Raw genomic sequence first — 20,488 nt, forward strand, 5'->3', positions numbered from 1 at the left:
ATATCCACGTTCAGGAGCAGGTCACCCTGCTAACCACGTTATCAGCGAGCCTTGCTCGCTCACTGTCAGGATTCACTGGCTACCCATGCTCGCAGCAGCACGCTGCAGTTTCAGGTTAGGTCAGCCTTGCCGTTTTGTCTAGCTGCTGGTTCCCCAGCTCTCCTTGTCTATGTATTGAGCGCCGCTAAAGTACCCACTCAGCTCCCAACTCCTCCCGGTCTGTTATGTTCGCCCTTTGTGTTGTCACGTTCTGGTTTTGTTCACGTTTTTCCCCTCTCATTGCTGCTCATGTTTTTCGTTCCCTTGGTGTTTGTGTTAATTTTTTTAATAAACCCTCTTGCATTGGATTCCATCTCCGCAAGATTGTCTCACCTTGGTCTGGCCTAGCATGCCATGACACCACCAAACACTTTAACTCAGTATATAATGACATGCCACAATTATGGTTACTTTTGTGTTTTTAGCTGTGTTAGTCAGCCCGCTAAAATATCTCCAAGATATGCCCACACAGACACCACCCTACTACTGTCGACTGTGTGCGCAGCACAGTGCTTTCCCCAGCATAAATTATTTATTTTCAGTATTAATAAATTATTTACTTTGTGTTTACGGTTTATGGTCAACAAGTTATGGTCCAGCCCTATTCCACACCCATTTTACAAGGCAATGCAAACTGCAAAAAAACCACAAAATGTCTAGTGTGACTGCAGCTTTAGGAAAATGCAAGAGTAACCTTCATACCCTGCATGACCAAACCAGCACTTCCTGTTGACATGACAGTCATGCAGTGGTGTTGCCACCTTTATCCACACAGTTAAGATCAGTTTTAAGCATACAAATCCCATGGGCAAAACTGGAATTTTTGAATGAATTTATCCACATAACACAATGACAAAACTTAGTTCTGTACCTTGTGAATCAACCAGGTCATGACCACTACTACGCATTCTTACTGCTCTGTAAAACCCTAATAAGTCAAATGATATAAAGTTAATGAAGAAAGTTGGTAAAAATTTTATCAGGCTAAAAAAAACATTTCATTTTGATTTCAAACTGTAGATGATACTGTATGTACATATGTGCATTACATTTACAAACCTAACTATGGTATGTTTTATTACATATTTTAATATAACAAATACAAAACAGCACCTTATCTATTCCAAAATAAGTCACTTATTGTGCAACTCTTATAAGTACTCCAAGGCATGAGGTATAGCTGTACAGGACACTACTTGTGAAGCAGCCAAAAAGAACAAACAAAAAAAGCAGTAGAAACCACCTCTTCATCTCTGTGCGCTTCATCTTTCCATCCCAAAGCCATCCCAAAGCCTTACCGAGTTGTGTGTCTTTGCTGTGACTGTCCTAACAAGGTCTGGATCCCAGATGACCAGGTCGCTGTCAGATCCAATGGCTATCCGGCCCTTGCGTGGATAAAGATTCAGGATCTTTGCAGCATTAGTGCTTGTCACAGCCACAAACATGTTCTCATCCATCTTACCAGAAACCTAAGTAAAAATAAAAAGTGCTTCATAAACAGAAAATATGGTACCAAAATAAGATTATGTTGGAGAGATACAAAAACAGAAACAATATTCAAAATCTATATTATAATAATTTCAAAATATAGCTATTCAATCATTTTACAGCTGCAAATGATTTCCATAGAAAGATTTAAGGTAACATATAATCAAATGACCAATGATTCCAATGAACAGTTAACCAGTAACTGCTAAACAGTGAGAAATGAAGATAAATGGTTTCCTCAAACAAAATGACTGTCAGGTCTGTGTCGCCGCGCCCGCCCCGGGGGCAGTCCCGAGCCGCGGTCCACAGGACCGAGAGTCCAAGCGGTCCAAGAGTCCAAGGACTCTTAAGTTGACGTTTGGTTCAGGTCTAGGTTCATGGACACTGTGTCGGTTCATGTTCAGTGGTTTCAGTATTCACGTATTTGTGTTAAGTGATTGGATTCACTTGAGGCTGGGGTACTTAGGGAGCTCACGCTGACGTTCTCGTTGCTGAGAATTATCCTTGCTACACAAGCTGTATGGTTGGCTTCGTTGTTCCAGAGATTCTAGGTCTGTCTATGGTGTGTCTTTAGAGTTTGCTCTTTGAGAGCCGGTTCACATTCAGCAGTATATTGCTTCATGGTTTGCAGGTTGGTTGCCTTGAGGATTCGGCGGCCAGTCACGTAAGTTTAGTTGCGCCTGACGAGCGTGGTGTTACGTTTGTTTGGTTCTTGCCTATCTCGCCTGGCTCCCTGGATACCAACCAGCCTCAGAAGGCTTTCAGGTTTAGCCCATGTTAGTTTGTCACGTTTGTTTTGTTTATGCATTATCCCTTGTTCTTGCTGCATTCTTGTGTTTTCCCCTTTTTTGTTTTAATAAATCTTGCATCGCACAGTCCCTGCGAGTGTTCGCCCGTCATTGTCTAGCCAGCATAACAAATAGATTAATTCTGGCACCCCCTCTTATTTAAAAAAAATACTTTAATTCAGTCACTATTCGAGAGCTTTCAGGCATGAACTTTAGGTCAGAAATGGACCAATCCAAAAGCAATAAGAATGAATAAGCTAAACATTCCCTTAAAGTTCAACCTAAATTAATGTCTGTTAGCTTGACAAGTTTACATTCAACACAGCCTGTACTGTATTTTCTTTTTTCTGTCTTACTAATGACTAATTATGTAAAGCTGCTTTGTGACAACAGTTGTAAAAAGCGCTATACAAATAAATTTGACTTGACTTGTACTAATCTGGTGTGGTGTGTCTAGTTTAACAGATCCCAATTATCCATTAAATCTGGCTAATTGGCCTTTTTATAGACAGGCGTTGGCAAACATTTTTCTTCAATACACGATCATTTAAAGCAGTCCTACGTTTTTACTCTTTGTCTTGGTCTTTTTGTTTTAAGATCTTAAGCATTCAAGTGTAACTAAGTGTATTTGTGTATTCACATTTTTATTTGTACTTTATTGTTAAAGTGCATCTTTTGGTAATTTTTTTACACTGTCCTTTACATACTAAGGATCCAGAAAAACAAGATTTGTGATGGAAAAACTGGTAACTTTACAAAAACAATGGTCTTATCAATGCTTATCAATTGCAACTTTAAGTAGCAATGTCAGCAATGGTTGCAAATGTGTGTAGTCCCTGTAGAGAAGTAATACCAATAAAATAGGTCATGGGCATGGAGCACAAACATGAATCTATTGGCACCAAGTCTAATGCCAGGCATGCTCAGAAACCTAGTAGAAAATCTTTTCTAGACAGTTACTCCAACAAAAAATACCCTTGATTTCAGAAGAAACAATGAGTGAGCAGGTGTCCCAATACTTTTGCCCATATAGTGTAATAGTAGTAAGTAATAAAAAAAGAAGCCACAAACCATAGTTCAAAGATGCATAAGATCCTTACCACTGCCTTGTCCCAGATAAGGGACATTCTCTCCTCCACTCCATTCACTCCCTCAGGGATCTGGGTGAAGTCATCCTTCCCGATGGCTTTTTGAGCCACACTGAATGTGCAGTGAGCGCTGCCGGTCACATTCAGATCACCACTGACAAAATGCACAATGCAAGTAGAGATGTAATAACACATGTAACACATTAAAACTACACAAAGCTCTATAGCAGGGCTGTCAAACTCTTTTTAAACGTTAGACCACATAACAAGCAGTTCAATGTTAAGTGGGCAAGATATTTATTTACAACATGAATGTTTTACTTGTTTTGATAATAATGACATATCATTAGCACATTTTGGATAAGCACCCCTAAAAAAGATTGTGTGTATGTTTAGGAGCATTTAGTAAATTTTAGAGTGAGAACATTGGTGCATAAATGTTAACTAATATGTCTCAGTAAAAGCAACAAATTCAATCAAAATGTGGCTTGTGCGTTGGAAAATGTTGGGAAACTGTCTTCTTTCCCCTGTAGTAGGTGTCTTACCATAGCAATGTATAACACCACTACTTGCCAATGAGCTACTGCACCATGTGGGAGAATGGGGGTTGATTCCCCTGTGTTACACTAATAAGAGTCTTTGGCCAAGACTCCTATCACTACATTGGCCCACCTCTATAATATGAATATCTTTGTTAGTTGGTCTGGATAAGAATATACACTAAATGCCATAATTGTAGTTTTTCTTAACAGGCCAGTTCTGGACTGAAGGCTATATGTTTGATAGCCCCTCTTGACAGTGTCAAGATGGTACAAATCACATTGGTTGGTGGTGGCAGTGGTGGCTCAGTGGTTAGAGCACCGGGCCATCAATAACAGGGTTGTGGGTTCAATTCCCAGGCTGGGCAAGCTGCCACTGTTGGGCCCTTGAGCAAGGCCCTTTACCCTCTCTGCTCTGGGTGTGTGTGTACTCACTGCCCCTAGTTCACTGTGTTGACTACCACAGATGGGTTAAATGCAGAGGACACATTTCACTGTACAGTGCACACTGTACAGTGACAAATACATGCACCTTTACATGTAAAATATATTCAGAATTGATTAATTACTGATTAGCCTAGGAATTACAAATCTACTTTGAATCAGTTTATACTTATCCTGGTTATACCTTTTTCCACCAGTTATTGTGAAGTTGCAACAGCAAAAAGAACAAGCCTTTAAAAGGTCTAAAAACAACAAATATAAGAATTTTCTGCCTCTTGTCACCTGGCCAACAGTGTGTTCAGATACTCTGGGGTGGTGGGGTCTGGACTGAGAGGTGGTGAAGTTACATAAGAGGCAGCCTTGGCCCAGTTCTTGCTCCAATAGTGAGTCCCATCTGTGCCCAGGCTAGCGGTAATTGGCTCACCAAACACCACATTACCTGTGGAATGATTAACATGTCAGATTAATTAGTTATTTAAGTTAATTATTTACAAACCGGATTCCAAAAAAGTTGGGACACTAAACAAATTGTGAATAAAAACTGAATGCAATGATGTGGAGATGGCAAATGTCAATATTTTATTTGTAATAGAACATATATGACAGATCAAAAGTTTAATCTGAGTAAATGTAACATTTTAAAGGAAAAAATTTCATGGCGTCAACAAATCCCAAAAAAGTTGGGACAAGGCCATTTTTACCACTGTGTGGCATCCCCCCTTCTTCTTACAACACTCAACAGACGTCTGGGTACAGAGACCAGTTTCTCAAGTTTAGAAATAGGAATGCTCTCCCATTCATGTCTAATACAGGCCTCTAACTGTTCAATCGTCTTGGGCCTTCTTTGTCGCACCTTCCTCTTTATGATGCTCCAAATGTTCTTTATGGGTGAAAGATCTGGACTGCAGGCTGGCCATTTCAGTACCCGGATCCTTCTCCTACGTAGCCATGATGTTGTGATTGCTGCAGAATGTGGTCTGGCATTATCTTGTTGAAAAATGCCCTGAAAGAGATGACGTCTAGATGGGAGCATATGTTGTTCTAGAACCTAGAACATAGTTCTCTGCATTAATGGTGCCTTTCCAGACATGCAAGCTGCCCATGCCACAAGCACTCATGCAACCCCATACCATCAGTGATGCAGGCTTCTGAATGGAGCATTGATAACAACTTGGGTTATCCTTGTCCTCTCTGGTCTGGATGACATGGCGTCCCAGTGTTCCATAAAGAACTTCAAATTGTGACTCATCTGACCACAGAACAGTCTTCCATTTTGCCCCACTCCATTTTAAAAGACCCCTGGCCCAGTGCAAACGTCTGAGCTTGTGGAGCTTGCTTAGAAATGGCTTCCTCTTTGCACTGTAAAGTTTCAGCTGGCAACGGCAGATGGCACGGTGGATTGTGTTCACTGACAATGATTTCTGGAAGTATTCCCTAGCCCATTCTGTTATTTCCTTGACAGTGGCATTCCTATTTGAGGTGCAGTGACGTTTAAGGGCCCGGAGATCACGAGCATCCAGTAGAGTTTTACGGCCTTGACCCTTACACAGCGATTGTTCCAGATTCTCTGAATCTTTTGATGATGTTAAGCACGGCTGATGATGATAACTTAAAAGTCTTTGCTATTTTACGCTGGGTAACACCATTCTGGTATTGCTGCACTATCTTTCTGCGCAACAGTGGTGGAATTGGTGATCCTCTTACCATCTTGGCTTCAGAGAGACACTGACACTCTGAGAAGCTCTTTTTATACCCAATCATGTTGTCAATTGACCTAATTAGTGTTAATTGGTCTTCCAGCTGTTCGTTATATGCTCAATTTCCTTTTTCCAGCCACTTATTGCTACTTGTCCCAACTTTTTTGGGATTTGTTGACGCCATGAAATTTTTAATCAACATATTTCTCCTTAAGAATGTTACATTTACTCAGATTAAACTTTTGATCTGTCATCTATGTTCTATTACGAATAAAATATTGACATTTGCCATCTCCACATCATTGCATTCAGTTTTTATTCACAATTTGTTTAGTGTCCCAACTTTTTTGGAATCCGGTTTGTAAGTTAATCAAGTGAACAGATGTGCAACTGCTGTTACACCACATTGCAGTTATAATTAATTGGTTTTCTGATTGTATATATAATGTACTTTTCAGGTCCGCATCACCGCGCCCGCACCGGGGGCGGTCCCGAGCTGCGGTCCACAGGCTTCAAGTCCAAGGACTTTTAAGTTGATTTCCTCATTCACTGACTTTAAGTTCACGGTCATGTCATGTTTCAGGACTTTTATGTTGCCACAGACTTTTATGTTGACAGTTGCATGTACCACGCCATGTTTTATGTTGTGTTCACGTGTGTCTGATTTGCTTTCATTGAATTGGTTCACCTGAGGCTGGGGTATTTAGGGAGCAAACGCTGACATTCTGATCCCTAAGCTTTATGGTTATGTCTCATAAGTTTTGTTGCGCCTGACGAATGTGGTTTACGTTTTCTCCCCTGCTGTTCTCCCCGTTTCTGTTCTCCCTGTTCACAGTTAGCTCCCTATCTCTCCACCAACCCCTTAGTTGTGCGGTTTGTGGTCCACATTCTTTTGTCATGTGTTTGTTTTGGTTATATCTTATTCCATGTATTGTTGCGTTTTCTTGTGTTTACCCCTGTTTTTGTTGCTACTAAAGCATCCTTGCATCGCACCGTCATTGTCTGATCTAGCCAGTCATGACAGTACCCACCATTTGGAAGGTCTTAACCTAATGAGCATCTAGAGAATGGTGTAAAGCACTGTGCCAATATTTATGTATCCACTGAAAACTGGCATATTTACACAGTTTGACAGTGTTGCAGATATTCAATCAATGCTGATGTTGTGAATAGCTTCATACTACAAGTGTTGCTTTTCCATGGTTTGAGAAAATGGTCTCGGAAACTAGGCATTGAGGTTCAGAGGCTACCACCAAATATCCAAGCAGAATTCTGCCCAAAGCTTGTTGATGGTTATTAAATGCAACCAAATTCCACCAAAGATTTTCTACTGAGTTAAGTAAGGTGACTGACACTCCAGTATCACCCAGGCTTCTTCTGAATCCACGAAGCCTATGCTTCTACCTTCTTACAGTTTTCTTTTAGGGTAAGCAGTGTCAGAGGAAGCAAAGCAGCACCAGAGCATCACTGAGCCACTGAGTCACTGTAGGCAGGGTGCTTAGTTCAGCGTATGCTTCATTGTTCTTCCGCCAGACACTCCGCTGATTAATATGGTTTTGAGCATATTGGAGCCAACGTTTCTTGAGCTCCTGGGCCAGTAGAGGTGTACGAGCATGGAGACCTTCAGTGCTTCATATGTGAAACTGAAACCTCAATGCCTGCCACTAACAAAAATGTTGCTTAAGGTCTTTTGCTGTCACTTGAGGGTTTTTAGCTACTGCCTCTGGTGGCAGCTGGGCAGCTTAGTTTCCTAGTCCAAGTAGTGTAGCCTTTAACTTTGAACTTATTATTAATGTATTCTGCTATTTTATGTTCTACCCATTACCGACAATGATGTGCAAATGCACAAAAACAGCTGGTCTAGTCTCAAAGTTGCCAACGGAAAAGGCCCCTGTGCAAGTGACTACTACAGTTTTGAGTGAAGCAAATGTTGAACAGAACACCCTGTCTCCAGTGAAGCATGGCATTGTCTCAGTTATGCTCTGCTTTGCTTTCTTAGACACTGAAAACCTGCAGCATGTGGAGTCCAAGATGGACTGAATCAAATATCAGGACATTCCGGTAGAAAGCATCATGCCTTCTGTGAAGAAGCTGAAGCTTGGGCATAATCATCGGAAGCATACCTCCACCAAGACATCAACCCTATAGAACGTCTTTGGTGGGATTTAAGGAAGGCTGTCGCAGGACGCAAACCCAAGAATATTAGTAAACTGGAGGCCACTACCCATGAGGGATTTATCATGAACAATGCAAGGAGTGTTCTAATAAGTACTCTTAAATGAATAATTCTGAAACCGCAGTTGTTATTGGAAGTGGTATTTTGTTCTGAATTTGGAGAAACTACTTGTTAGTTGTGTTGAGGTATTTAAATGATTCTTGTTTGATTGTTTCATTGCAAACAGCTGAATGTTTGTCCATTAAGCTAATAAACCTAATTTGTAATGTGGGCTGAACAATTCTGATTGCAACGGTTAATGTAAACATTGATTTTAAAACATATTTATATACCATTATAGTGGAAAGACACATTTACATTATGTCAACATGCTTTTGGTAACAGTACCTTTTTTCCTGGCCTGTGAAATGATGTCCGCTGCACTTTTGCTCATTACACGGGTCACATAGAGGGGACAGTTGGTCTGACTGGCAATGGTGATGGCTCGGAACACTGCCTCAGCTTCCAGCTAAGCAAAAACACATACACAAAGCAAGAATATTTGCTTATAGTGAGTTTACACATATGTGCATATACACAAGGCCATGTCCAGACCCCAAAACACCCAAATTATGTTTTTATGTTTTTATAAATTATTATTATGTTTTCTAACCACAGAACCAGAAACAAACAGAATTAAACATTATACACTCTGACCTACTGACCCATTATGTCTTGACTTTGTGTGACAACCCTTTTTGCTTTGACACAGCTGGTAATTCAAAATCCGAGATACAGCTACATCTACCACAACATGACTGCCTGCCTGTAGTATGTAGCACTAGGTTACCCATGGCCATTGTTAATGTGGTGTGTCTTCTTCTTGTGTTCTATGCCAAACTATTATATTATAATCATATTATAATAATATAATTATAATCTTATTTTTTTAAACTTATTTTAAATGTAATTTATGTTAAGTAGTGGCAGACCTTCAATGTCTGATCATTACCATTAATAAATTCTAAAATCAGTGAGTAATGCTTAAATAATTTTTTCCATTCATATGGTCACAATATGGCAAAATGTTGTCCAAAGGACCAAACAGACAAAATGCTGCAGAAAGTCAAATATATGTTTAAAGGAAGCGATTATCTATAAAGAAAGGATGATACTACAGCTATTTCAAATCCGTAGTACTCCGACCACTTACCTCCTCTGGGCGACTGAGTACGTGCCCCTCTGGCCCAGTAATGCCCATTCCCAGCATACGTGTCTGCTCCTGTAGAATATCAAACAGAGAATAAGAGATGCACAAAGTACTAACGGCATATCATTAAATTATGTCAAATGGTACATTTAATTACTATTTAATAACTATTTTTGGTAGCTGAAAAATATGCATAAAAAGAACCCAAAAATAAAAACTACTGTTTTTTTTAACTACTCATGGTTTGCACTATATGGTCAAATATGAAACATTGTCTACTCTGAAGGAGACTTTTGGTGCAAAGATACATATTGTTTTGCAGATTAAAAGGGTAAAATTCATTCACACATTCCAGCACCCAGCCCCCCTGCTCCAACCTGTCCTTCACAACACCCCGGGTGAGAAATGAGCTGAGGAAGATCAAGGCAAAGAAAGCTACAGGTCCTGATGGAATCAGTGCCAGGCTCCTCAAGTCCTGCGCAGATCAGCTGTGCAGGGTAGTTGAGCATATGTTCAACATGAGCCTGAAATTGGGAAGAGTACCACAGCTGTGGAAAACATCTTGTGTGGTACCTGTGCCTAAAACACAGCACCCGAAGGACCTAAACAGCTACAGGCCAGTGGCACTGACCTCTCATCTGATGAAGTCACTGGAGAGGCTGGTCCTTAACCACATCCGCCCTCTGGTGAGCCCATCCATGGACCCTCTCCAGTTTGCCTACCAGTCTGGCGTCGGGGTGGATGATGCTGTCATCTACCTTCTACACAGAGCTCTTTCTCACCTGGAGAAGCCCGGCAGCACTGTGAGGATCACCTTCTTTGATTTCTCCAGTGCTTTTAACACAATACAGCCAGGGCTCCTAAAGGACAAGCTGGGACATTGTGGAGTGGACAGTCACCTGTCGAACTGGATACTGGACTACCTCACCAACCGACCACAGTATGTGAGGGCACGGGACTGTGTCTCTGACTTGGTGGTCAGCAGCACAGGAGCTCCTCAAGGAACGGTCTTGGCGCCGTTCCTCTTCACCCTGTACACTGCTGACTTCATATACAGCTCACTGACCTGTCACCTCCAGAAGTTCTCTGATGACTCAGCGATCGTCGGCCTCATAACCAATGAGGAGGACAGCGAGTACAGAGAACTTATTCAGGCCTTTGTGGACTGGTGTCTGCAGAACCATCTGCAGATAAACGCAGGAAAGACCAAAGAACGGGTGGTGGATTTCCGCAGGTGCAGACAAACCCCTCCATCAGTGAACATCCAGGGTATGAACATCGAGAGTGTGGACTCTTATAAATACCTGGGTGTTCATCTGAACAACAAACTGGACTGGTCAGTTAACACTACTGCACTCTTCAAGAAAGGCCAGAGCAGACTGAGGTCCTTTGGGGTGCAGGGAGCACTCCTGAGGACTTTCTTCGACACAGTGGTGGCATCTGCTATCTTTTATGGAGTGGTCTGCTGGGGCAGTAGCATCTCGACGGCAGATAAAAAGAGACTGGACAAACTCATAAAGAGGGCCGGTTCTGTCCTGGGGTGCTTCTTAGACCAGTGCAGTGCAGGTGGTGGGAGACAGAAGAAGAGAGAACAGCTCCCACCCCATGCATGAGACTCTGGCAGCACTGGGCAGCTCCTTTAGTGACAGGCTGCTTCACCCCAAGTGTGTGAAGAAGCAGTATCGCAGGTCCTTCCTTCCTGCTGCCGTCAGACTGCACAACCAGCACTGCTCCCAGCGGACCACATACACACACACTTAACTACACACATGTTCAGGGAACAGAGGTCCCTCAATGTATACTATGTGCAATACCCCCCCCCCCCACATGTGCAATTAATCATTTGCAATAACCTGTAAATAATATTGTTATTGCTTTTTTTAAAAATTCTTATTTATATTGTGTATATACTGTAAATTATTTATCTACATTTTTTTGTAACTGAGTGTCTTGATATCCCTATCTGCTGTGACACTGAGAATTTCCCCACTGTGGGACTAATAAAGGATTACCTTATCTTAACTTATCTTAAAATAGTGTTTAGTGGTAGTTGAAACCTTTCAGGCAATCTTTACATGGAACCAATGGGACCACACAAACAAAGTCCAGACATGGAATTTGTTGAAAAGATTTAGGCCCAACCAAGGTCTCTGAATACCTTATCCAGAAGCTGACCAGAAGGACAGATTTCATGCATTTAGTTCCAGCATTTAGCTGCGCTTGTCACGCCCGCGTTGCCACGCCCGTCCCGGGGACGGTCTCATGCTACGGCCCGCAGGCGTCCAGGAGGATTGTCACGTTCACAGTCACGGTTATGTCATGTTTAAGGACTTTTATGTTGACACAGACTTTTATGTTGACACTCATTGTCGCCATCTTGTTTGTGTTAGCATCATGTGTCCGTTCATTGTTTTGGTTAATGTGTGCCACCTGTGGCTGGCATATATAAGGAGGGCTAGTGCCAGCTGCTGGTGGCCGAGAATTGCACCCAGTGCACACACTGAACCTGACAGAATTCTCGGCCGAATACCCCCGAACAGCGGGGATGGATGCCATAAACTGGCTGCTTGCGCCCAAGGACAAGTCTTGGGGCAGCAGCACCAGCGTGCCCTCCGACCCATTATCTTGTGGTTGGTGTGGCGCAACAGATAAAACCACTACCTGCCACTGAGCTATTACACCATGTAGGAGACTGGGGTTCGATTCCCAGTCTGGGTGACTGTACTGTGCTACACCAATAAGAGTCCTTGGGCAAGACACTAAATTGGCCCACCTCTGTAATACGAGTCACCTTGTAAGTCGCTCTGGATAAGAGCGTCAGCTAAATGCCATAAATGTAAATGTAAATGACCTCAAGTTGGCGCCCAGCGCGGCCGGTCAAGTCACGTCGGCGGCCCCGTCCGGCTCTCAAGTCACGTCGGCGGCCCCGTCCGGCTCTCAAGTCACGTCGGCGGCCCCGTCCGCCTCTCAAGTCACGTCGGCGGCCCCGTCCGCCTCTGTTCATATCTCGGCTACGGCGCCGGAGAGCGCAAGAGCTCAGGTAACAAGCTACTCGTACACTAGTGATTCACGGAAGCTAGCCGTTCGGTCTTCAGGGTTTGGCGGCTGATCTCTCACGCACTCACATCTCGTAAATCTAGACACCTGACGAGCACAGTTATTTACGTTATCTGTAGTTTTCCCCAGGCACGGCCTGAAAGTTTTGGTTCACGTCTCAGTTGCCACTGTTGTGTTTCTGTTTCACCCCGTTTTCCCCAGTAACCTTTGCTGCTTTGTCTTTTGTTTTGCTGTTTATTGCTTTCAATAAACCTCTCGCTTTGGTCCATCCCCTGCGAGTATTCTCCCTCTCTGTCTGACCTTGCCACTCCTGACAGGGCTCACCAGCAGCATCTGTTACTCATCAAACTGATGAGTAATTAACTCATTGGTTAAATGACTAAAGCATATGTGTTTGCGTGTATCTGCACGTTGGACTTAATATTGTAATAGTCATTCCAAAAATGGAATACAATTGTGCATGTCACTTGGTCAAAAAATTTAATAGCTTCTAATAATGTGATACAGGGTGTAATGTGGTATATAGTTAAGCTATAGTCCACATTTTGTTAAATTTCTGGGACAGTTACACTATTAAGAAATGATTACAATATTAATCATGTGCAAGTGCCGTGCCATATCCATACCTCTGCAATGATCTCTCCATTTTCTGCATGAACTTGCACGATTCCTCCTAGCTCCCCAAGGAAGGTGAAAATCTCATAGAGCTGGGGGAACATTAGAGACGTTCTAGCAACCATTCTTCACACACCCCCATACGCAGGCATACTCTCACAAATGTACTCACAATTCTCTTCTGTTATACTAAAACATCTTAGGGGAGGAAAATGTTCTTCAATCAGCATATACATCTGCAAAAACATACTGCCTAAAACCCAAGTGTTCGCTTGCAGTCCTGACACTTGTTTCCATTTCATTTCTGAGTTTTATTGACCCTAATAGTATGTCCTAATTGCCCTACTTAAAGGTTTCTTTCTATTGCTGTGGTTTCATGCTGACTTACCTCACTGTTGCTCATCTGATAAAGATCTTTGAAAGCCATGTACACCTGGAAGGAGTTCACTCCTGTAGACAGTGAAAAAAGAGGAAGGACATCAAGATATTTTTTATAATAGTGTATGCAAGTTGTCTAGCATATTTTATTTTTGTTTTAGACTGCAGTGTGCACACAATCAAATGACCATGTGGCCCTCTTCTCAGGTCTTACCTTTTTCTTTTAGCAGAGTCTCCACTTCCTGCTTCACACTGTCATTCCAGTGTGTGATGTCCACATGGAGCGCATAATCACAGCAGGCTTTCTCATCTGCCCATTCCCTCCAATGCTCAAATGCCTCCACCAGACTGCTGCCAGGTTCTGGGATTACATGATCCACTAAAGAGAGAAAAGAAAACAGTGACGTGAATGCAGGCCTTTATCTGCCGCATTGGTAGCATATTACTATAAGAGGTTATTTCAGGTAATTTAGAGCATTTCTATTTGTCTATTCAGTCAAAATTATTTAATTGTGTAGCTACAGGGTTCAAAATGGCAGACATATGGTCGATTACCACGGGCATCATTTTCAATAGTTTTATATACTGTAAAAAAAAAACAAAGAAAATACAACACGTTGACTTAGAAAGACTTCTAAAAAAAGTGCTAATAATACTGAGCGTCATGATGAATCTGTTATACTACATACATTTAGGTAAACTGTTCCTTTTGGATGTTTGACTATGATTCATTATGCCAGAATAGTGATCAAGTATCTTGTCTTTTTGATCTCCCAAACAGATAAGTAATATGTTTTAGGCAATTAAGCTTTTAGTAGATGCCCTTGACGTTTTTTTATTCTTTTCTGTGTTTTCATGAGGATGGATGTTTCTAAAAAAAATCTGTTTTTGTTTTTCGTGTAATGAGATGTTTTTGGACCAAGGACTGGCGGTTTCTGTTCTCAGTTATGTCAAGCAAAATAGTTTGAATAGTTCTTGTAGAGTTCTCCCAGAATCGGCTGACGTCTGTAGGAGTACTTGGATAGTCTGTATGATTTGTAAATTCTGCATGTTTCACATTACAAAGCAGCATTTAAGAAAAATATGAACTGTGCTTTGTTTACAAGAGCATTGTATTAAATTCTTTTTAAAAGAGTGCACTCTTTTTTCCATAGGGGTGTGTGTGAGAGAATGGGAAAATCACAAACCTATGTCAACCCATGGCAACCCAGATGAACACCTATAAATCACAAAAGACCAACTGATAGAACTTTGGAAGAATTCTGTTGTGTATGTGTGTTCACATGTATTTTCTTACCAATCATTGTTGTGCCTCCTGCAAGAGCAGCCTTCGTGCCCTGGCAGAAGTCATCCACAGTGGTGGTACCCCGATAAGGCATCTGGAAGTGGGTGTGAATGTCAATCCCTCCTGGAATCACCATCTTCCCATCAGCCTCAATTGTCTTCACTCCTCCTGGGACTATCAGGTTGTCTCCAATTTGCCTTTTATTCAGAAGAAAATAAGATTTTAAGGAATAAGATGCGTGTTCCATTCTCCATTTCCAACAGTGTTGTCTTTAATCACCCACACACAGACAAAGATCAAGCGCAGCGCCTTGTGGTACCTGATGCCATAGGCCATAATGTAAACTCAAAGGTAGTTAAAAAAAGGTGCAAGTATTTTTCACTGTACTGTATACAGCAAAATGTGTCCAGCTGAATTCTTTGACCTTGCCCTTGGATCCGCTTCCTTGGCTCTCTGATTTATCCTGTGGTTGTCACAAGTGTTTTATGGGGTGAGACATGGTTGCATAAATTAATTGATTTAACAAAGATGTAGTCACTATAGTTAACAAAAGAATGTCCTCATGTCAATCAGTCATGTCAATTTTGTTTGCAGGAGTTCAGATGTCTGTGTCCAACTTCCAACCAAGATCCAACACCTTGCCCTCCATTTCCACAACAAATTTTGGACCTAACTAGATTATGCTAATTATTACATGACAAGAAGTATAGCGCCTTTGACACTTAAAGCTTATAATTCAACATGGTTTTCACATTATATTCACATTATTTAACCTTGCTCTACAAACCCCAATCTCCCCCACAGTTTATACATTATTGTCCACAATCTTAAAATCTCTTCATTTTGTAAGATGGTGGTAGGCATTCAATTGCAAGCAAGATGCCTAGTTGTCCAAGTTTGTTTTTCAACCCCACTATTCGTAAGGCCTCAAACATTCTTCAAGCAAGGATGCAAACACAAGTGATTTGAGCTACACAAACTGGGTTATGTGTATAGTTGAATTAAAAAAAGGCTCTGAGTAATGCCGCTAGGTGCACTACAGTGACAGCCAAAATTCCATAAGGAACAAGTTTCTTGAAAATCCATGAAAATGTAAATATTAACACGAAAACAGACAAAGAGCAAGCCACACCGTTCACAGGTGCCCCTCTTTCTTCAGTATTTTCCCTCCTCCCTCCTACTAATTGTCAGCCCCCCCCCCCGTTCAGGAGACTTCTAGGAAGTTCTACGAGTTCAAGTAGTATATGCTCTATCGGAGCGGTTTCACGTTCAGGAGTTCACTGTCTGGTTCACCGGTTGGTCGCCAGGGTGACTTGGCGTCCGGTTCCCTAGCACTGAGTCGAGTAAGTTCATCAGCGCCTGACGAGCGCGGTTTTGGGGTGAGGCTTTTGTTTGCTAGTTTCATTGTTTCCTTTGCGTTCTAGCCTTCCTCCCCCCGTTTGATTTGTCCCCTCTCGCTTTGCTCCCGGACTGCTTTCCAGCCTCAGGTGGTCTTCCAGGTTAAGCCCCATTTCAGTTGTCACCTGTTTGTTTTCTGTTTCTGTTTATTGGACCCTGTACTTTGCTGCCTCGTTTTTGTTTGTTTGTTTGTTTTTTGTTTGGTCATTAAAGACTATTTCCTTGCATTGCTCTGTCCCTGCGAGTGTTCCCTTGTCTCGCTTAGCCAGCATGACACTAATGTACTTTAGTATAGTGTTTACTTTTTACCCAAGTGAGTGGCCCTTTTCCCCCTTAGCTGCTATAGCAATCTGCATGGGTAATATAATGCACTTCCAGTTGAAAGTGTTTTTTCTGAGGAACTGCTTATTGTAGCAGCAACCCTACAAGATCTTATTGTTGGGGTCACAGCAGCTGAGGGGCATGTGCTGTCTCACTATAGGAGGGGCTGGAAAAAGGAGAAGCGGTCAGGTGTGGGAAAGGGGGGGGGGCCCCCCAAGAGCACTCATAACACTCTTTGTGGGGAAGGGGCCACACAGTCCCCACACTGCTCTGCCCATCAGCACAACGCACAGCGCCATCCATACTTGCGCACACACACACAAAGCCATAAACGCACTTAAACTTTTCCTTATTTTTGGACTACTAAGGCATTAAAAATGCAGTTTGAGATGTTAAGAGAGGAGAAAATGTTAAATTCTGTTTGTGAGATTTGTTTTCTTTGCAATGGTTAATGCTAAACGTAGTGGTTTGGAGTTTTTGTTGGCAGGTCTATTGTTGTGAGGTCTCCTATGAGGCACAGAGCAGATATTGCATGTTCTCCAAGAACATGGATAGTTTTTAGGTAGTTTTCTTCCAAAAATAATGAAAGAACAACTGTCATTAATGACTATTAACTTTTATGTGCCTTTTGATAAAGATACAGTAATACTTAGACAAACAGAAAAATAACTAAATTTAAGAGCAAAATTAAAACACAACACATTTAAAACTAACAACTCTAAAAAGATGTGAGACACCATGTAACCAATGACAGGTATGCTGTCCCCAAATAAACATATTACAATAGATAATGGCTAAGTTTGCTAATGACTTAAACATTTACTAACTAGACTTGGATCATCTGATAGCTCTGAGAAACGTAATACATTTCTTGCAAACATTCAACCAGGACCTTCAGACAGAATTAAGATTACTGTTGATGAAGTCAGGAAAATATTTGAAGCCAGTAATACCAAAAAGCAGAAGGTAAAGCCAGATGAGTGTAGTCCTTTTATTCTAAATACACTTTGCAACAGAGCTGGCACCAGCTTGGCAACCAGTGTCTCAGTTGATGCACACAGTTCCAATGGCATGAAAAACTTAAAACCACTGCCTAAAACTCAATGTCCAAAAGAATGTCCCATGGCTCTGACTCCAGTGATCATGCAGGCTCTAGAGAGACTCCTGCTCAAACATCTACAAACTACTGGAATGAATGACAAACTGGATCTATCTCAGTTGGCATATAAAATAGGTTGTGGAACAGAAGACGCTGTTGCCACACTAGTTCAACAATACAAACCCAATATCATACTTTCCAAGATGTCCCACCTGGAAGTAAATCCCTATCTGATTTATTAATAAGCATCTTTTCTTACAAGTCCAGCTGGTTAAAGTAAACAAGACACTTATCTCAACTAATGTTGGTGCACCAGAGGGCTACATGAGATGTGCCTTGGTTTACTCTATACGCAGATGACTACCGTTCAATTTCAAATAATCTATATTTTTTTAAAAACTCAGACAATACCGTTTCGCTAACATTATTACATGACTCGGACAGCCCCGATCTGCACCAAGTGGTTACATGGAGCAAAAACAACACTTTGGAAATAAGCACAAAGAAAACAGAAGAAATTGTGTTTAGTCAAAAAACAATAGTTGTGAAATAATGAAATAAAATAATTAAACAGGTGGAGTCTTGGTGTAAAGATTAATGCTACCTTATCATGGAAACACCACGTTGAGTACATCTGTAAAAAATCTAAACAGCGAATTTGTCGTCTCTGATCTTTTGGAACTACTTAGCAGATACTCTTACTGTTTCATACTGCTGTTATGCTGTTTGAGTGTTTTGCAGTATTGTAATGATGTGTGATAAAGTCTTAATAAACACTTAAACTTAAAATATGTTTAAAGATTGTGGGTCAGCCTTTAGAGGGCTTGTATTAGACCGCTTATAACAACACCACTGTGAGGCAGGCTAAAAACATAATTTATGATTCTGATTTCTACTAATCATGTTTTGAACAGTGAATATGTACTTCTTTCATCTGGACGATGCTATAGTGTTCCAAGGTTTAATCTCTTTCCACTTCCTCTGCCTGAGCAGTATATAATCCCTTTTTGCACTTTCCTTAAAACCACCAGCTAATGAACAAAGGTAGCTGATGGTAAGCTTGACCTTATGCTATAGATTTCTTTCTTTTATTTAAATAAAAATATTCATCAATCATCTCAATCTCTGTACATATTGCATTTTCAATTTAATTGTACTTCTTATATACATATATTGTAATCTGGTGCTTTTCCTATAATTCCAGCTGCCCTGTAAACCTCTGTGACAAAGTGGTCAATTTAGGAGAGAGATATTGAGTAAGTGGCTGGGAGTCGCTGAATTTGGATATAGGCCATGTGGGAGAGTGCTTAAAATAGGACAAGAGCCAAAATTGAGGTTTGGTCCTAAAATGTATGCATGCAAGTGCCTGTGAGTGTGTGGTCTGATATCCAGCTTACTTAATGAGGCCGTCCTCCATGTAGATATCTGCACAGAAAGACTGGTCATCATTCACAATCCTGCCTCCTTTAATCAAAAGCCTGTCACTCTGAAAGAGAGAGAGAGAGAGAGAGAGAGAGAGAGTGAAGCAATCACATCATTTTTACAGTGACATAGTTTTGGGCTGAGTGTTTGGGGACCTTCCCAATGGTTTTCCTGTAAAATAACATCTAGCAGCTGGAAAAGACAAAAATACATGTTTGCTTTCTATGAACAACCTTTTTTAAACTTAAGATATATAAATGAAAATAAAAATCTTATTCGCAACCCACATTTGTCCATTCTGAAATGCTTGTCGATCTGAAAAGCTAGTCCAATGACAGTAACATTAATCAGTGGCAGCATAACAGGCTGAGATAGGCAGTGTCGCATCAAGTCAATGGCAAAGTCTGACAGTTGTTAGCCTGTCGCTAGCATGGCTCCATCTGACACACTGCCTTAGGACTGCAGATAGAATGAATGCTTTTCTGATACAGAAATTCCCCTTTTGTGGCATACAGAGGTACTGAACTGCAAGGGCTCATTTTTAGCATACAGACATGTTAATAAAGTCAGGACAACCCTTTAAACATTTCTATACTTTAACCTATCTGAATATATGGACATTTGATCTTCATTTGAACAATATTGAGTAACGGCTCTATCAAAAATGTAGACTGTTTACAGACTATTTAAACCGCAAGGGAACAAACACTGTAATGTTGCTCTCACCATCTGTAAGTGAGCACAGCAAATTTTCCATTTTCCATTTATACCTCTGTTTACAAATTTGAACGAGGTACGTCTCTGACCAACTATGAAGGTGGTTTGAGTGATTCAATCATAATCCAATTACAGTGCGTCTTGGGGGTGTTTACACCTGGCTTTTCAAAATCTTAATTTAATCAGACCACCAAAAACACACGTTAATTCCAGGTGCAAACAGACTTTTAGTTTTATTTTTTTTGAGTGGTATCACCATGGAGATCAAAAGAGTTCTCTGAGGCTTTCAGAAAGAAGGTTGTAGATGCATGTGTTCGGAATAGGATTTTTTTTTTTAAAATTAATTAGACAATCATTAGACAAGCGATTCCACTGTCCGCAAAATCATTTACAAGTGAAACAAATGCCAACATGGCCAGATCAGGCTGTCACTGCAAGTTTGATTTTCATGGGAAGTGTACAATGTGGAAGGGCAATACTTTATCCGTTTGCCAGAGAAAACCTAGACAAAACCAAGGGCTTCTGGACAGATGAATCTTGAGTCTAACCCAGATGTATTTTGGGGTGAACTTGCTAGGACTGCTTAATCTGGCCATGCTGGCAGTTGTTTTTTTATTAGTAAATTATTTTATTTTTAAATAGCTGATTTCTAATTGTTCTGAGGTCTTTTTTTATTCCTTTCCAGACTCGCATGCATCTATAACCTTCTTTCTGAAGGTCTTAGAGAGCTCTTTCAATCTTGTCTACT

General features: G+C 41.2%; 1 protein-coding gene across 2 annotated transcripts in view; it reads right to left on the bottom strand.

Annotated features, from left to right (window-relative positions):
• dpysl3 (dihydropyrimidinase like 3) overlaps nucleotides 1-20,488 on the bottom strand; it is a 48,619-nt gene that overhangs the window by 15,347 nt on the left and 12,784 nt on the right. For both annotated transcript variants that reach the window (XM_072662418.1, XM_072662417.1), the window contains exons 2-11: nucleotides 18,999-19,087; nucleotides 14,796-14,980; nucleotides 13,713-13,877; nucleotides 13,509-13,570; nucleotides 13,132-13,212; nucleotides 9,452-9,520; nucleotides 8,647-8,767; nucleotides 4,669-4,825; nucleotides 3,416-3,557; nucleotides 1,338-1,508 (exon numbers count right to left, since the gene is read on the bottom strand). In XM_072662418.1, the coding sequence (XP_072518519.1) occupies nucleotides 1,338-1,508; nucleotides 3,416-3,557; nucleotides 4,669-4,825; nucleotides 8,647-8,767; nucleotides 9,452-9,520; nucleotides 13,132-13,212; nucleotides 13,509-13,570; nucleotides 13,713-13,877; nucleotides 14,796-14,980; nucleotides 18,999-19,087 (1,242 nt within the window). The remainder of the gene's footprint in view (nucleotides 1-1,337; nucleotides 1,509-3,415; nucleotides 3,558-4,668; nucleotides 4,826-8,646; nucleotides 8,768-9,451; nucleotides 9,521-13,131; nucleotides 13,213-13,508; nucleotides 13,571-13,712; nucleotides 13,878-14,795; nucleotides 14,981-18,998; nucleotides 19,088-20,488) is intronic.

Source organism: Salminus brasiliensis, chromosome 18 (genome assembly GCF_030463535.1).
Source record: "Salminus brasiliensis chromosome 18, fSalBra1.hap2, whole genome shotgun sequence".
Lineage (NCBI taxonomy): Eukaryota > Metazoa > Chordata > Actinopteri > Characiformes > Bryconidae > Salminus > Salminus brasiliensis.